Source organism: Chiroxiphia lanceolata, chromosome 4 (genome assembly GCF_009829145.1).
Source record: "Chiroxiphia lanceolata isolate bChiLan1 chromosome 4, bChiLan1.pri, whole genome shotgun sequence".
NCBI classification, from domain to species: domain Eukaryota; kingdom Metazoa; phylum Chordata; class Aves; order Passeriformes; family Pipridae; genus Chiroxiphia; species Chiroxiphia lanceolata.
In genome coordinates this window covers 13558722-13577785 of record NC_045640.1, presented here as the reverse complement: position 1 = coordinate 13577785, position 19064 = coordinate 13558722, and the positions used below count along the sequence as shown (strand labels likewise).

Here is a 19064-nt window from a genome sequence, read left to right as displayed (position 1 = left end):
AGTTTACGAAATGCACGTTTATATTCAGGGAGAAGGAAGTTGTTTTCTTCCATTTAGCTCTTAAAACAGCTTCTATTCTGGATAGAAGATCACTTATCATTACTGCAGTTTGATTTCTGTTTTCTATTTAAACCATGACCTAGAAAAGTTACTGACCCCTAAATTTACTTCTCAGAGGAAAGTGAAAATTAATATTTTCTCATCACGGTGCTGAGAAAGCAATTAATATTTCACTGAACCATTTCAGTTCAAGGTTCTTGGAATATTATTCCAAAAATCAAGTTCATTTTTTATTCAGCTCAATCTGTCATCCCTTAAACCTGATTCAGCAAGGTGAAATTATGAATGTGTTATATACATCAAGTCATTCACACATTTAAAATTTGGAAAGGTCTTAGCTTTCAACAACTTATTCTGTGCTAGTCAATCAAAATATTGCTTATATTGTGTGCATTCTATGTGTATATATCAATTCATACATACATACATATATATATATATATATATAATTTTTTCCTACGATTAGGGACTAATATGTGGAAGGAAAATGATACCTGGCAGCATGGTATTATGCTGAATCTCAGTTAATGTCATATTGGAATCTATTTTCTAATCTATAAAATCTCAGGCATTACAATAAAACCCATGCCACTGAAATATATTTTGCTACAATGACTGCAGCAGTGTGTTGCTTTGCAACCCTTGCTGTAAACCACAAACCTCTGATTCCCCTTACTGACATGTAGGGTCTCTGCAAACAGACTTCAGAAAGCTGTAGGTAGACAAGTGAGTGAACAATGTCAGGGGTTTAATTCTTAAGAAATGTTTTGGGCATATCCACCTGAACTGGATCATCTAAAAAAACCTGAGGCCAAACCACTATACTTTTATTTTTCTGTTTTATTTTCAGTTTCTCATATTGATAACATTGGCACAGGGCATTTTGTAGGAACTGATGACCAGCTCTTATTTGCAACATTTAGCTCTGCATGGACAGTCAACGCCTTACAACTGATCCATCTTGCAAGATTCACTTGTTAGTAAAAGTAAAAGCCACTCGAAGAAAGGTCTAATGTGTTCATCTCACTTTTCTTTCCCTCTCACCAATTTTGCAGAGTTTCAAAGCAGCCTATGTAAGTCAGCAATTCCCCAAAGTAAGCAATAGCTCTGTAAGCTTCTTAATCAACACTTGGCAGACTCCAGGTAGTGGCTGGCAGGTACACTGGGCACTTTTTGATTAGCTTCTTGCTAAGGAAGTGAAACTTCAATCAGTTCATCAGAAAAGAAATGCCACCTCATGCTATTTGGTAGATATATCAGAGGCACCCCAAGCTCCCCATTTTATCATTTATTCTGATGAATTATCTTTATGATTAAACAGTATGCTCCATCAGAAATAATAACAGGTATTCTTTGTGCCAGCCACATGAAGCGATAGATCTCAGATTGACCATTTTAACATGAACAGCATTTTCAAACTCACCTTTGGGCAACAAATTAAAAATGGCCTGGATTCAGAGACCCAGAGCACCTACAATTTATGAAGTTAAGTGACACTTATGAATACTCAGAAGATTTTCAGAAACCCTTGTTCAAAGCATTTTGTATGAAATGCTCTTTTACAATAGGAAAAATAGAAAAAATTTGGGTTTGCATTTACATTGATATTCCCTTTTATTTCAAGCTCATGAATCATATTTTTAGATATTGATAACTTTGCAAAAATAGAGCTAATAATTACTAACAAGTTACATAAAATTTTCATTTTTTAATTTTATTTTTATTACAGATCTTTAGGAAAATATGCATACAATATGAGATGCATCATCTACGTAATTCACAGTGTAGATCATCTAACTGCTATGACAATTACAGGGGGTATTTATATATATGAATTTATTTATCCATAATTTCTCTTGCACAAACCTACAGAACAGGAGTATGGATATCCCAGTAAGCCATTTCTTCTGAGGTGAATGCAGACCCACTAGATTTGCTTTCACGTTCAGTGTTTTTATGAGCTGTTCTCCAGTATGGTTTTATTTTACAGAGAAATAATCAGTTATTTACTTTCTACAGTCTGCAGTGATACAGTATTACTAGAAAGATCGAGTGCAAAAGAACCAAAAGACAAAAGACAAAATCCTCTGAAGGGCATTTATTTTAATTTATTAAGTTGGGAAAAAAATTAACTGGAAATATGCATTAGGGACTAGCAAGGAATGCACTGAAGCATGCAATGCAGCAAAAGGGTGGGTTCATTTATGTGATTTTTCAAGAAAACAAAGCAGAAAAACAATGAAATCATGAAAGTATATTATTAAGAGAAAAATATAGATGTAGAAAAGAAATGGAAGGACTTTATCTAGGCTAGTTGCTGAAGATAAATTTGTTCATTTACCCATTCTCATATAAGACAAAGACATTCCTGATTTTGTTGTTTGCTCTGTTAAAATTAGTACAGATGTTCCAGCTTGGAATGGCATTAATATTTAAAGGGTCTGTCTTTGTAGTTACCAAAATGTTGCATGAAAGGTGTTGGATCACATTTCTGCCAAACATGAAAAGCAATACCCCAAACAAGATGACTGCATTGTTCTGAGTTCTAATTCCCTGTACTTTGGTTGACAGGTTTTTCAGGTGTCTAAGCAGAGGTGAAGAGCCCATGTAGTTCACAATGACTGCCAATAGGAGGAGGCTGTAAAGATCCCACTGAGGCTCCTGGCCTTAGATGCCTCTGTCATCCCACTCAGATGTGCTGTGAGGAGGTGGTTGCTTGAGCTTTCTTAGGATCACAGGATTGTAGGGTGATTTGTGTTAGTTGGGTCCTCAGGAACCTTTATTCCAACTCTGCTCAAAGCAGGGTGAGCAGTGAGGCTGGACCAGGATCCTGCTGCTGGAGGCATTCTTTGGCCAGCTCTAGGAAGGCAGTTCTTCATCATATCAAAGGCATTAGTCCATGGGGAGCTGTGAATACCAGTGGGATCTAACAATTGCAACACTTCTCCACTTGTCTTTGAATTCACTCTTGCTATTGCTTTTTGTTTACTTTTGATTTAATTTTGCTATTTAAAAGTTTTGTGTCTGCCATGCAAACATCTGCTGCCTTCCCTTTAACTGTATGTTATAGTAACTACAGCTCTTGGGCAAAAGAATCTGAAGGATCAAACCTGTTATTAAACTAATTTATTTTCCTGAAAAGCCTTTGTTCTGTAGAAACTGCTTGAGGAAAAAATCTGAAACACTTTTTCTTGCAGGCACTCTCTCACTCTTGTTCACAAAAACTCTTGAAGGCAGAATACTTCCATCTAGGTAGATGAGTGGGGGTAAAAGATGAAGTATTCTTCTCATCCTGAATTTGTTATGGCAAGAGAATGTGTGCAGAAGGAGTGCACACAGCAGAGCTGTTGCCCTTGCTCCAAGCTGGCAAGCTCAAATCTGATCATGCTTTGGAAGAACCTACCCAGAGCAGGCTGCAGGATGGCTGTCCAAGCTGAGCCTGGGATCAAATTCAAATTTTAAAAGATTACAGATAGTCTATTTAAATAACAATGGTAAAGAAAATCAATGCAGAATTTCAACTTTCCTTTCAGATTTTTTATTTGCTTTTATCCTATCCAATTTGCACTCCAAATTGGTTCTCCTTACATACTTATTTTTTACAGCAAAATCTAATGTTATGCTGTGTATTTCACAGCTCTAGTTCTTCAGAACTTGGCTGACCCCATGACTTGGAGGGCCTACTGTCTTTCTGTAAAATCATGCTCTGTTTCTGAATGAGCAGGCAAACTCCAGAAGTCTGCCATACATCCTGGAGTCCTTCATTTACGCCTAATGTTTCAGCTCAAAAAACTTTTAGACACATTAAGCACAAGTTTAGTGTGAAAAGGGTGTTTAACAGCCTTGTGAAACTGGGAAAAGGTCTTTTGGCTTCAGTATGGTTGAGGTTTCACCCTGAGAAAAAACCTGTACATAGGATATTGTAAATCACATTGCACCTTCTGTCAGTCCCCCTCTCATCTTGTGAAACGAGCGTTTACAACTGCTTCATTGGAGCTGATGGAATGCAGAGAGGCATTCCAGCTGGACTGAAAATAATACTGCCAAAGCAGGGGGAAAAGGACTATCTGCTTTAAAAATCAGGACCCTAACTGCTCATATTCTGACCTAAGAATGCCATTGGTTTAAGGTGAGAAAACAGCTTCAAAACTCCAGGACAAAAGAGAACATCTTCTGCTGATCTGCTTAATGTAGGATGAGTTGACCTTGAAGCTTTTAGAACAAGAAAATAAAATATAAGTCAATAATTCAGTCACTAAATTAGCACAACAGCTGCACCATTCTGGCAATGTCATAGGTTACATCAATAAAGTACTTTCACCTCTATCTCCCAGAAATCAGATGGTAATCTGTCTCATTATTGCAATGTTAAAGCTATAAAAGAAAGAGTGAAACCAATATTATACCTTCATAGCTCAGTAAAAATGCCACAAAGGCTATTTTCTGTAATGAGTTATTATACATCATCTAGGCACAGTGGGCAAAACCCATAACTAATGAGGCTAAATCAAGCAAACTTTCACTACAAGGACCCTACAGTGATATTAAAAATATAACTTTGGTGCCTGATGTGCAACTGAGGTGCATTGATCCACTAAAGTTTCACAAAGAATCCTGCTTACCCTCTTACACCTATCTATCCGATAGTCTGCACACCTGCAAGATGTGCCTACACACCAGCAGCATGCAAACAAGAGTGGAAGCACACACGGAGACATAGCATGCCAAGAAAAGCTGTATCATCTGGAGGTGAGACAGAGTTAACTCAGTGTAATGGCACCTGGGGCATTGCTGGTTCGTGTCAGACTCGATCATAACACAAGTTTGCCTCTCCAGAGACCCACAGGTGATCTTTTCTCCAAACGCACATATTCCAGCAAAAATCTTTATTTAGGTGCCTGCAGATCTCATACCTAACATTTTTAGAGATGGTCCTGTTGGTCAAGGAGTATAAGACCACTTTCATTCATTCACTGCTTTTTATTCTACAGATTAGAGCTTTGCTATAACTAATTAATGGATACTGAAGTCATCTAGTATGTTTGGTTCTTGAAGGCTTTCTGAAGTCAGGACTGGAGTTGTAAATTACTATGTTGCCATCCATAATGCAAGGACTGCAAACACTCGTCTAAAATGCCTTTTCGTTCACGAAAGGTGCTTCTCTAAATGCCATAAATAGTCAAACCCCAAACTGCCAGTCAGAAGTAAGTGTGACCAGACTACATTAGTCACTGCAGTAAGCACATTACAAAGTGATGCCACGGTAATCAGGTGGTAATATGGTACATTAGACCCGGCATCATGGCCAGAAGAGGCTCACATGGTAATTGTAATCTAGCATGATGTTATGGCTGGGAATAATGTTGTTTACAAAATCTCCAGTGAAAGAGTTGTTTTCACAAAGTGTACTGAGATTCTGCTGTTAAATCATTAGAAAAGCATGACTGAGTTTTCATTTCATTTCATGTCCTCTCTCATTTACATCTGATTTTCTGAAGAAACTACAGTGGCATTATTTAGTATGGTTTGGTTTGGGTTTTTTTTCCTAAAATTAGTGAACTGGATCCTTGTTTTGAAAAGGTTTTTTTTTTTCCCACAAAAGATATTTTTATGGAATTCATTACTTTATTGAAAGTTTGTTTACTTCCAGTCATGACAGTTTCTCACAGCATAAAATCAGTGTCAGGATTTCTATCTAACTACCACTTTCCTATGCTGAATATTTTTATAGCCTGTCTGATTAGTTTTATCCAAATGTAGGATAAAGATGAGATTTACCATATTCAACACCTCCATCAATCACAAAAAATCATCCCGCTTGCAGATATTTTTCCCGTATGATGTTTACATTATCCTAAAGGTTCTAAGTCACACTTCAGATTAGGAATTCTCTTCCTATTAGTTATTTTTATTCACATAACTTAAAACTTAAATGGACCAGGTAAGAATTAACATATGAAATTACTAACTTTTGAAAAACCTTGGCCAGTGAAGGTTGCTTGCTATCAGTAAACCAAGACACTGAAACTGCATCCCAAAAATGCTGTGCTTATAAATATATTTAATTCCAGTTAGTTGAGTCTTTATTAATTTTTCAGCTGTGAATATTAATGATCCATAGTCTAACCTTAATTAAATGCCTTTTGTTTGATTTGATTTACTGTTTTAGCTCCAGAAGTGTTCCAGGCTTTTATGGATGGAGGTCCAGGATACTCATACCCAGTAGACTGGTGGTCACTAGGAATTACAGCATATGAATTACTGAGGGGTTGGGTAAGAATGATTGGGTTTGTTGTTATTTAACAGAAGTCTCAAGTTTGCAGTGCCTCTGAATGCACTTTTCATGATAAAATTTGAGTGTACAAGGCTCGGGTCAGGAGTGCTGTCCTGGTTCTATACCAGCTGAAAACATTCTTGGGAAAGTTTCACCTCACCCTCAATACATTATAAAAATTTGCCTCGGTTTGGCTAAGGAAAGGCCTAATGTTTAATGGTTCTCCAAAGTGCTGGAAGTAGAGTTGCTTCAGAAACTATTATATCTTTGATTCTCTTGGCTAATACCATAAAAGATCTAATGTAATATCTTAAGATGCTTGGCCCAACTATAGAAAATGCTTATCTGCCAGTGCATTTGTTTCTTATCTAGTCAATTATGTGAATAAGCTTAATGAAAAATCTTCCTGAGCATGGTCAAATATCACGGAAGATAATGGAAAATTCTTTTCCATTTTGGTTCAAAAGATTGCACTTTGTTGCGTAAATATTTACTATTCCCTATGGAAAACAGTTATTTCTATACTATTTCAGGATGATAACATAGCTAAAGTAGCAATTTGGGGGGATGAAGGGGGAGAATTACTTTTAACTCCTGTTTTGTAAAGGAGATTTTATTGCATTGCAGTATGCTGTTTTAAAGGAAGAAATATTTTTTATCATATGACACTAACACAGTTCTGCTACCTTGTCCTGCCAAAAAATCCACCCCACAAAGATCTCAAAATTTTGTAAAGGATGACAGATAAAAGAAAACAGAAATAAAGAATTATTATTTCCACTTTTAGATGGAAAAATAAATTTCAGTGTTGGCATATTTTTACTTCACAAGCTACATTTTTCAAAGGCCTAGAATTTGGCCAGTCTATTTTGTATTTCCACAGAAATGGCAAAAGCCATGCTCCTGATGCAAAGATCTCTCCCTTGCAAAGACTGTTTCTGCTGTCAGAGCACAGGAGCATTAAAAACCTTTTTTGAAAAAAAAAAACAGCAAAGCAACAATTATTAGCAATTTTTCTCGACCATCCTTCTCAAAAGTTAGGGAGTTTTTAAGCTGACATTCTTCTCAGAATGGAGAAGTTAAGATCTGGCAGCGATAAGCATAATTCATCCTCAACCCTAGTCACAGACAGTAGTAATAGCTGCACATACAGTAAATTAAGAGAGCATCCTGATGGTTTTAAATCAACCCTTTCACCAGCGAGTGTCTTCAAGAAAGAAGCACAGTGAATGATTGTGTAAGGAAAGCTGAATTCCCAAGACTAATCACAAAAGATCACTTTAATATGACAAATTCACTTCAATAAATGAAAAATTATATAGACTGAAATACATTTGCCAAGATCCATACAGTCTTTTCTGAATAAGTCAATCTGGCTATAGACAAAGTGAAATTGAGACTAGATCAATTTTTTTTCTTTTTTTTAATAAAAACATTACCATCTGTACCTGTTCCAGTCAACCAAGCCAGCTGCTTGTTTCCTCTGGAAGAGCAGCTCTTGCCTACTGAGCAAGACAGAGGGTGGCCTGGCAGCCCACAGCTCTGTATGGACTAGGAAAAGGACTAATTTTTCCTGAATTGTATTTCTAAATTTTTCTAGTCTAGACAAGGCCTAAACTGACAGAATTGATGACAAGAGAAGTAGCAGAGTGCATTTAGGAAATGCACTTAACCTGAGGCACGTTGCTGTGTGCAACAGGACTTTCTGCAGTTGGAGTGTGATGCATCCTAGTGTATGGGGAGGGTGGGAGGTAAAGAAGGAAGGTGCACTGGAAATGAGAAGCACAACAAATTTCATTTTCCACCTCTGAGCTGTGCATAGTGTATGACACTGACAGCCTGAATTCAAGAGGCATTAAGTAAAAATGAGTTGTTTTCAATTGAGCTGAATTTTTGTTTTTATTTGCCTCTGCTGCTGTAAGAGCCCTCAGGGGAGGCTCAGGGTGTTCAAGACATTCCAGCCATTCTCATGCCTGGCTCCCTACTGCTGGGCAGCCAAAATAATGCAGTGCTGGAAATGGGGCTGCAGCTACAGGAGCAGGTTGCATCCAGTACAGAGCTGTCTGGACCATTTTTTGGTTACCCATAGTAGTGCTAGCATTTCTCAGTAAGTTGTAGGTGCATTTTTCTCCTTACCCAGTTGCCAATAAAAGACCTAGCAAGAAAACCAAATTAAATTAATAAAGCTTTGCATCAAACATTGATCTTTTCTCCAAGTCCAAGAAATTAAACACTATAATGCAAAGAGTGAGACATCTGTCTGTTCCTGAGCTACAGACAAATGCTAAAATACTGCAATAACTATATATACCATACATTCAATAGAGACAAAGTGGAGGAATAAGGTAATAGGTGGGACTCACAGACTCTAATTTTCACTGCAATGTGAAGTTTACAACAAACTTTGGTAAAACATCATGAACAAAAGCAAACCAGATTTTTTTTTTTTTTTCACAAAATAGAACAAAAGGGATATGACCTTCAAGTGGAGTGAATAGGTGAAAAGCATGGGAGATAAAGGTGTGAAGGACCTCAAAAGACCAAACTTATAATGGCCATTTATAGTTCAAATTAAATAATAACAATATTTAAAATCTCTTCAAAGCTCAAAAAATCAAGACTGCAGAATGCTAATAATATTTAAAATAAAGTAAGTTTTAGGGATTTTTCTGTGAGGAAAAAGGCATGGGCAGAAACATCTTTGACACAAAAACTTTCCATGAGTCATAATTCCTTATAGTTGCTATTTTTAGAGTTAATCGCCATTTTCAACAATTGCTGTGCATTCTGGCTCAGTGATCCTGTTGGTCTCATTGTTATATCAAGTCTAAGTCAGCAGTAGGTTGCTTCTAGATGACAGACAGACAGAATGTTAACCTTTCATTTTTAGCAACTGTTTTATGGAAACATTACCACAGGTGGGGAAAAGCACGACAGACTATTTCAAATGACAGTTTTGAACATGATTCAAGAAAATTGTGTATTTAGAGCAGGCCTTTAGGTTCTGTTGAATTCATATGGACCTGATAAATGACAACAGGCAAACAATGTGAATATAAGCAAAAAAAGTAAGCAATTCTTGAATTTATTTTTAGAATATACCAGTGCCTTGGAATGGATTTTACTTTGTACATATGTTCAAAGTTAAATATGTGCATGAGTCTTCCCAAAATAAGAATATGTCCTGGGTCTTTATGAAGAGTGGCTCCAACTCCTTAAAGATTAGATAACTAACACCTAGAAATATTCCTAAATTATAATCTTCTATAAGTACATGCTAACATAAATCAACGAATGACTCAGTTCTGAGTCAAGGTAATGAGCATCTGCCCTTTGCTGTTGAGGATATTGGATTAGAATGTAACTCTATGTTGTTTATGAATTATCATGCATCAGTTTGCACACTGCTGCTATGATGGCATCTAGCTGCAGATCTCATATCATATATTGGTCACCTGCTGGGTATAACTTAATTCACAAACAAACCACTGTCTGTCCTTGTTTACAAAAAACAACGAGTATAATTATAACAACTTGCTTTACAAATACAAGTATGTACATGGAAAATAACAAGAATATAAATTTATATGTAGTATTTTTACTTCCAAATGCTGTATTTAATAAAAGAGAAATCACAGAAACTTCATGAACAAAGCACAGCAAAGCCCAGGGCTTTTTTTCACCTACAGAAGAGTTTAGGCACTGCAAACACATTACATGTAATGAGTTAATTTTGGATTTTAAAAAAGGGGTAAAGGAGAAGGATTGGGATTTGGAGTCTTCTTTTTTACCGTGGTTTTTACACAGACTTTTGTAAGCATTTTCTGGTTTCTCTATATACTACTCAGTAAAAAATATTAAATAATTCACATTTCACATAGAATGCCCCAGGAATGAAATTGTTCATCCACCTCATTTGAACAGATACTTTCTTTTATGAGAGAAAACCTTGCAGAGGAAATGCATCTATGAGTAATTACATTCATTATGACCAAAGAAAAACACAGATAAAGAAGGATTAGCCTCAAAATTGTTATAAGATGTTTTTGTGGGTTTGGTATTTCCAATTTAATGCTAAGCTCAGGAAAATGTGAACTGTCTATGCTCTTTTATCCATTCTCATTGACTTGATATTGATTTAACTTTATCCCAGAGGCCCTATGAAATTCATTCAACCACCCCCATTGATGAGATACTCAACATGTTCAAGATAGAAAGAGTTCACTACTCATCTGCATGGTGCAAGGGCATGATAGCACTACTGAAAAAGGTAAGAAAGCACAAACACATTCTTTCTTCTCTCCTCTTCCAGAAGCCCCTCCAACAGTGCAAAGGTATCAGGCAAGCACTCACATTAGGCAATCAAAATTTCAAAGATAAGAGAGCAAGGCTTATTTCTAGGCTGTTCTGAATGTGACTGGTACAGTATTTTCTCTTCAGAAACTACATTGTTGTTAGACTTAGACTCAGCCTTTTCATGGCTTCAAAGAAATAAAAATTTAATATATTTTTTTTATTATTTTAAAACTTATTCACTAGTGATAGCAAAACTTTGGGGATCAATAATTCCTGCTCTGTGCCCTGGCCCCATTCCCTCCAGCCATGGTTGTACAAGTGGAAGAGGGAAGGAAGGACCACTCTGCTACAGTTTCCAGACAGGGAGATTCGAAATTAAAATGGCTCTATCTCTTGCTGTCCCATGTTGCTACAGTTGCAACAACAAAAGTCATTCTACTTTGCTGTAAATGTCACTAAGTTACAAGACAGAGCTCTTTCTGAATGCATCATGACCCTGGAAATCATTTTCTTCCTAAAATCCCAGGTTTTCATTTGTTTTAATTGTCTGGCCATGTTGCAAGGATCATCTGTCTCTTTTAGATATTTCAGATCATCAGTGTTGATACTCGAACAGGAAACATTGGTGAATGTGTGAATAGAGTAACAGAAGATCAATGTCTTTTGCAGCAATGAGCAATTTAGTTTTGGTAGATAGTGAGATGGATAATTTTAATTGCTGCCAGGATGATCAGTGTAACTGTATCTTCCAATAAATTAAAGACAAAATACAAATTGTTGGGTGGCATTGAACTGTGATGTTTCATTTTGCTTGGACTCTTATGCATCTGTAAACAGACTTTTGTTGCTAATACATTTACAAACTTCATGTCTGCAACAGCCATCTGTTGGCAATTAAACTATACTCATATCTTATGAGTTATTACTTTTATTTTTTTTTTAATTGGAACTTCTAGGATCTGTTAGAAGATTCTCTAGCCATTTTCTTACTCAAAAATACGTATCATACAATATATGGCATCCAGTCCCTTAGAAAATGCCTTGTGCTTGATCACAGCTCCTCACTAAGGACCCAGAGTGCCGTCTTTCAAGCCTTGCAGACATCCAAAACTCTCCATACCTAGCTGATGTCAACTGGGATGCTGTTCTAGAGAAAACTGTGACCCCAGGCTTTGTTCCTAATGTAAGTCAATATTCTAGGTGAACAGTGTTTGCAAATTTCAACTTTAATTATCACTGCCATTTTACTTTTTTATGCTTGTATTTATTGCTCTTCAGTGATTTATTTTGGACTCTACTTTCATTTACTCAGTCACAGCTAAGGGAAAATTTGTCCCATTTCAATAGATCACAACAAGAACTAATTACCTTGGTCTGCTTTTTGTTCCCTTTCAAATAAAAAAATACTTTTTCCAGACTTTGCATTTCAGCTGTTAGAGCAAATGACTGTCAGGGTTAACTCTGAGACAAAGAATACCAAGAAGACTGTTGTGACTGTGAAAGTTAGGCATTTGGGTAACATTTGGAAAACTTTTTAACATCCCAGTATGCTGTTACTTTTTCACTTAAAAATACTGTTCCAAAAGGCTGACCTATTTCCTTTATGACAATTTCTTACAATAAAACATTCAGACTCTGTGAGGGAAGCTAGTGGTTTCTTTTTCACTGTGGTTCCACTTTGTTCCTGTTTTCTGGGTATTTCCATTTTGATCATTTGCAAATTAAGTGAATTTGCTGGCCATGAATAAAAAGCAATGACTCTGGTGTTAACATACTTCTCCACTTTGTTCAGTCATACTGCACTATAATTCTTCTCCAAACAATACATTTGTAGCACATTAAGTTTTTCTTCTGTTCTTTTTTATATGCAACTGTAAGTAAAGATAAGGAAGGGGGAATAGCTAGATGCTGTCTTCATCCAGGTAAACATTAAAGCTCATGCTAAACATGATGTGGACACAATTCAGCCATTCAGAAAACAAGGGCAAGAGGGTACTGCCTAATGGACCAAAGATAGCCAAGTGGGTTGCCAAGACAGTGCTGGCAGTGTTCACTGTCCTTCTTAGCACCTGACCAGAGCCTTCCCTAGAAGCAGCATCCTGCAGGAGAAGAAAGCTGTGAGTGGGCAAGCAGGGCCTCCCTGCTTGTGTAAGGAAAGCTGAATTCCCAAGACTAATCATAAAAGATCACTTTAATGTGACAAATTCACTTTAATAAATGAAAAATTATATAGACTGAAATACATTTGCCAAGATCCACACAGTCTTTTCTGAATAAGTCAATCTGGCTATATACAAAGCAAAATTGAGACTAAATCAATTTTTTTCTTTTTTTTTTTTTTAATAAAAACATTACCATCTGTACCTTTTCCAGACAACCAACCCTCAGGGAACAGGGGAAAGACCAGGAATACAGCAGGTAACTAGCACAACAGATGAAGAGTAAGGCAGGCCTCTCTTATAGGCACTCCAGAAACATGTTCACCAGTAGGGAAATTCCTTCCTTTCACTTTACAGCTCAATGCTTTTGCAAGCTAGTGCACTCAACACCATTCTCTTGGTGGTGTGGATCTACAAGATGAATGGGGACTGCCTTTTTTCTTTCCCTGTTTTCAAGTTAGAGCTGCTCTCTGAGATATCAGAGGTATGGACTGCCTCCTCCTCTGGCAAAACTCAACAAATTATTTAGACCTCCTACTCCTATCTAAAAGTTTAATCCACAGCTGTCAGTAAGTGGGATATTTCACAACACTGTATTTTAAAAGAGGGATCCAATTCCCCATATCCAAAGGTACAAAATACACGGGGATCCAAGGGAGTCCCAGACTCTACAAAGCCCAGTCATGCATAGGCACACATCTTAGGACTTAAAGTCAAGAGAGAGGACTTAAACTTGCTTCAGCAAAACTGAAACCTGCCTGTGGCCAATCTGTTCTCTGGTCCTGTTGCTGCTCCAGTGTTTTCCTTTCCCCAGGCATCTCCTCCCTCTTTTCCTTGCTCTCATTCAAGCATTATTTCGTAGGATCACATCCTCCACCTTAACCCTGGCCCTAAGGATCAGACTCAAGGCAGCTTTGGTCCCGGAGTACAGCCAGCTAGCATGATGTGTACCACCCTGCTCAGCCTGACTCCTGAGCAGTGAGGTACAGCAGCTGGGCTGCAGTAACAGCACCTTATAAAGGCACTGCAAATTTTCCACATCCAGCTGGCTTACACCCAGCCTGCCCAACACTGAACCACGAGAAGCGTGTGATGGATGGTCTGCACCTGGCCACAGACCCCACCTCCTTACTTCTTAGTTCTCATGTGTCTTGTTCCTTCTTTACACTTGGATTTAGGTTGTTTTGAGAGTATCTTATTCCTGAGGCAGTATAGATAAATTTTCCGATTTCTTAACCATAGTGAAAAAAGTGAATTTAAATGTAATTTCAGAAGCAATTGTGCAATCCATGTGTGTGGTACTCCTCTGTTAGCACAGTGACCTGTCTCTATGGCTGATGTTGACAGTGGTCCATGATGGAGACTGAGAAAAGAGGAAATCCTCTTCAAATACTTTCAACTGTCTACCATTAGACATGTGTCTGAAGACAGCTATTCTTTTCACATTTAGATTCAACTTATTCATGTTTTGGCAGGGATCTACAAAACTGACAGAAAATCTGTAATATTTTAGGTGAAATAATATTCTACACTTAAAAGGAAATAGGAGTAAAATGTTATATTTATCTATCCAGATTAATCTGAAAGTCCCATTACAAGCTCTACCAGACACTTCTGTACACTCTGATATTGCTTGTTCCACCTGGTCAGTCAGGTGTGTCGGGAAAAACAGTGAGGTAGGAATCAAAGTTTCTTTTCTAGCACAACATTTCTTTTTATCACAAACTTTACTGTTTCATGAGACCAAGTTTGGCCACACATTTTTCAGGAACTTTTTCTCTGTTGCACTAGCCAAACTTTCATTTATTAATTGAGGCCACTCAACAAAATATTTCTTGGCTTTCAGGCTTTGGTGAGAAGCTGAATTGGGGCCAACATGTGCTGTGATCTGGGAAGACTTTTGAAACTAGCAAGTTTTATAAATTTTGACAGCTTGCCCTTAGTGTCAGGAGCTTGTCTGCCTCCTGCAGACAAGAGGGCACATGGGAGGCCTGTGGGAGCAGTATCACATCATTTAATTTCTCCCTGTGTAGTTTGATTCCATAAACATATCTCTTACTTGACTAATATATGTGTTTCTCTATGGTTTAGTTAGTTTCTTCAATTCAGCTTGAAATCATAAATTGTTAGAAGTTTATTTAAATATAATTTGCTTTTATTTTTAAAGCTTCAGGATTAAAGTGATGTACTTTTTAAGTGCTAAAAAAATCTTAAAATTATACATGCTCAGGAAACTGAACACTGAGAACTGATACTGATGAAACCTAAAGAAGTATTTATTCATTTATTGCTAAATATAAATAAGCTATAAACCTCCGTTAATAAAAACAAAATACATTTTACTAAAGACAGCTGGATAATATGCAGGGAAAGGCATCAGATATCTCAGTATTATACTTTGAGTACACAGAATTTGCTAGAAATAAAAATGATGGAGCGATTTCTAAGTTAAATGTTTCATTGTAGCACACCACAAGTTATACAAGTAGTTTCTGATGTGATTTTACTTCTTAGTGTCTTTGGTTACTAAAAATATCTGTCATTTATAGATGACTTATTTTAGGTCTTCCACCTTGACAGTGACAATGGTGTGATTGAACTCTCAGAAGTCTCAGAGGAAAACAGGCTGCTTTTAACATTTTCCACCACACAACTCAAATTGTTTGCAAATTTTTTGTAAGTGCTTTGAGAGAATGAGGCAAAGAAAGGAACTCAAGTTACTCCGATCACAGGAGTAGCAAAACACTGGTCCAGTAAATAGGACACCAAGTAGGACACCAAGTTGTGACGTTTTAAAATCATATTTGGTTCAGCTGAACCATAGATATTCTGATCACAGCATGCTGGCTCTTATCCCTAAATAGGAGAGAAAGAGTTCACCACAAATGGTGTCACAAGATGGCTTTGCTGCACTAATGGGTAGAATTAAAAAACAAAACAACCCAAACAAAGAAAACAACAACAAACACAAAAAAACCCAACTCTAAGCATAAATTATGTTCCTGTAAACTTTTATGTTGAAAAGATTTGAAAGAATCAGGAACTTGAAAAGAACTAAGCAAGAATCTGAGAAGAATCAAGGAAGAAAATGACCATATAGAAATGGTGTATCCAATCACTCTGCCTAAAAAAGGACTTCCTGATATAACAAAGAATCTTAAGGTTTGTTTCAAACATCACATATTAACATAACATTTTTTCTATGGAGATCCGAGAATATTTAAGCAATATGTGTAATGGGTAAGAAAAAGCATAATAGATTGGATACAAAAGAAAAACCACAATAGATTAGAATGAAGCACATGACTGGGAAAAAACAACAAGGACTCACCAAGGACAAATTGTACTTGACAAATGACAATGACTATGTAACCTGCTCAGTTATCTGGGGCAAGTGGTGGTCATTGTCTACCTGGATTTCTCAAGGCCTTTGATACAGTTTCCTCCTGGAGAAACCAGTGTGTTATGGCATATACAAGCAGTCCACCAGTGGGTGGGGAACTGGCTGACAGGGTGCACTCAGAGAGAAGTGGTAAATAGCTCCTTCTCCAACTGGAGGCCTGTCACAGGCTTCAGGGATCGATATTGGGCCCAACATTGTTTAGTATCTTAATAAGGGATCTGAATGATGGGATCAAGTGTACCCTGAGGAAGTTTACTGATGATATCAGAATGGGAAAGTGGATGCTTTGGAAGAGCCACCCTGCAGGAAGACCCATGCTAGGGTGGGCTAAGAACCTTATGAAGTTCAACAAGAACAAGTGTCAGGTCACTTACACTTGGGAAAACATAGTCCAGGGGTGTAGCACAGGGTGGGATCTACCCAGCTGGGGAGCACCTCTGTGGCAAGGGACCTGGAGGTCCAGGTGGACAGCCAGCTCAATATGAGTGAACAGGGTTCTTCTGCTGCTGTGGCAAAGAAAGTCAATGGGATGTTGAGTTGCATCAACAAGGGCACCGCCTGCAGACGTAAAGAAATTATTATCCCACTCTGCTCAACACTTGTCAGGCCACAGCTGACAAGTCCCCACCATGCAAAAAAGATGTGGACAGGCTGGAGAGGGTCCAGAGAAGGGCCACAGAGATGATCAGATTGAGAAGCAGGCTACAACAGGCTGAGTTTAACCCCAGAGAACTGGGTTTGTCGAGCCTTGAGAAAAGGATGGTTAAGGGAGACCTTTTCACCATGTCCCAGTATTTAAAGGGTGGCTACAAAGAAGACAGAGACTGACTCCCTTTTTACAGGGAGTCACATGGAAAAGACAAGGGATATTGGGTACAAGCTACTCCCGGGGAGATTCTGACTAGATACAAGAAGAAAGTTTTTCATAATGACCACAGTCAGCCATTGTAATAGTATCCCCTTAAAAATGGTGTATTCCCTAAAATTGGACACTTTTAAGATTCAGCTGGACAGATTGCTGTGCCATCTTTTCCAGACCGTGGACCATGGTTTTGCCCAGAAAGGTTTGATCAGATGATCCTTGAGATCCCTTCTGACCTGGTATTCTGTGATTCTGTGAACCATTTTTTTTCTATAAATGTTACTAACTAAAAAAAGACCTGCTCCTTCCTCTGCTCTCATTGACAGGATCTAGGCAACTGAACCCACTTTAATACTTCAGAAAATCAGATTTCAACAAGTGAAGTGTTAGAGAAGCTCCCCCTCCCTCCTGCACTATTACAGATGCCATTTATGTTCTACAGCACTAACTGATATTCTGATGAAGACACTGGGCCAAATTAATCTGTCTCACTGGGGTAACATAATTGTAGTCACTCTAGGAATATATCTGTATGTAACTAGGAAGAGGATCTAACTCTTTATACTTGCTTTACAATATTATTTTTATCTTACCTCCCTTATTTGAACTTCAAGCATCACTCCAGGCCTAAAAAAGACAGTTTTCACTTTACAGATGTGGTTGGGAATCTGGTTCATTATCAATGCTATTAACACTTGCCAAGCAAACTAAAAAACCGCCGTGATGCTTCAAAGAGTAACTTTGAGTCCTTTTGTACCAGAAAGGAAGACTGAATTGTGATCCCACATTTGAACTTGAAGAAATGATTTTAGAGTCCAAGCCTCTCCATAAAAAGAAAAAGCGACTTGCCAAAAACAAATCCAAAGATGGAGCTAAGGAAACCTGCCCACTGGTAAGCTGGGGACTGTAACTGCAGTCTTTAATAGGCAAACTCAGTTAAGTTCAGTTTTATTACCTCTGAAAATTGACTGAAAATGACCTCTGAAAATGACTCTCTGTCATTTTACTTATATTACAAGCCATCTCCAAAGCAAAACAAAAAGCAACCATTTATTTTAGTCAAATAGTAGCATGTTAAGTTATGATTATTTTTAAGATTATGATAGACGCTCATTTAAAGTATGAAAAAGTGTTGCCAGTTGCAAATGCACTTCACACACATTGAAAAATAGATACAAGGAATATTTATTCACTGCTAGTACCAAAAATGAAAACTATGCAGTGAAAAGGCTTGTTATTTATAGATGTGTTAAAGCTGTCTCTTCCAGTCTTGACTAACGTGTCCCATGTAGAAAGACACATTGTATGAACAGTCTAAAGTACTGAGAAGATTAATAATAATTTCCAGACTTAAATTTTCATTTCAGTGAGGTTTTATAAATTATGTTGGTATTCCTAATGATTTTGAATGCTCATGCAAGCTGTTCTTCCTAGAGCTATCAAATGTAAAAATTCTCAGGAATTCTTTGTGGAGAACTTCTTCCAAAAGAATGAAAGATTGATTGTGCTATCACAGCCCAATTTGATGAATCTTTGAAATGCATCTTGATAGTATTCATTCATAAGCATTTTTGTTTAGTGTCGTTTCTGTTGTTGTGATTTTTGTCTATGATTCCCCATCTTTTTTAATCAACCTATTCATGCTGTTTTTTAAAGAATGTACACCTGCAGCAGTGCTTGGAAACCGTTAGAAAAGAATTCATCATATTCAACAGAGAGAAGTAAGTGCATTTTTTAATGCCTCTTTAGCATTCAGTACTAAAATTAAATTGAGAACTATTTTTTTTTCTCCCAGTGTAAGAGAAAGTGATTAATGATCACAGCAGCAGAACCTAAAAGACTGGATTTCCATTGATTTCTTCCTCTTACAGTCTCTGGTGTGATGGTTTTGTAGTTCTTCCATCTTTGAAAGCAAGTAGAAGACCTTGTGATTAAAGTGTGTTGGAAATATACAGTAAATGTTACTGACACTCCCCAGAGAAACTGTCAGCAATTAAGCAAAAGAATACA

At 37.3% G+C, this 19064-nt stretch overlaps 1 protein-coding gene across 1 annotated transcript in view; it reads left to right on the top strand.

Moving 5' to 3' along the window:
- Nucleotides 1–19064, top strand: part of STK32B (serine/threonine kinase 32B) — a 175487-nt gene that overhangs the window by 133395 nt on the left and 23028 nt on the right. The window contains exons 7-11 of the mRNA XM_032686574.1: nt 6230–6333; nt 10488–10604; nt 11688–11813; nt 17815–17946; nt 18711–18775. Coding sequence (XP_032542465.1) covers nt 6230–6333; nt 10488–10604; nt 11688–11813; nt 17815–17946; nt 18711–18775 — 544 coding nt within the window. The remainder of the gene's footprint in view (nt 1–6229; nt 6334–10487; nt 10605–11687; nt 11814–17814; nt 17947–18710; nt 18776–19064) is intronic.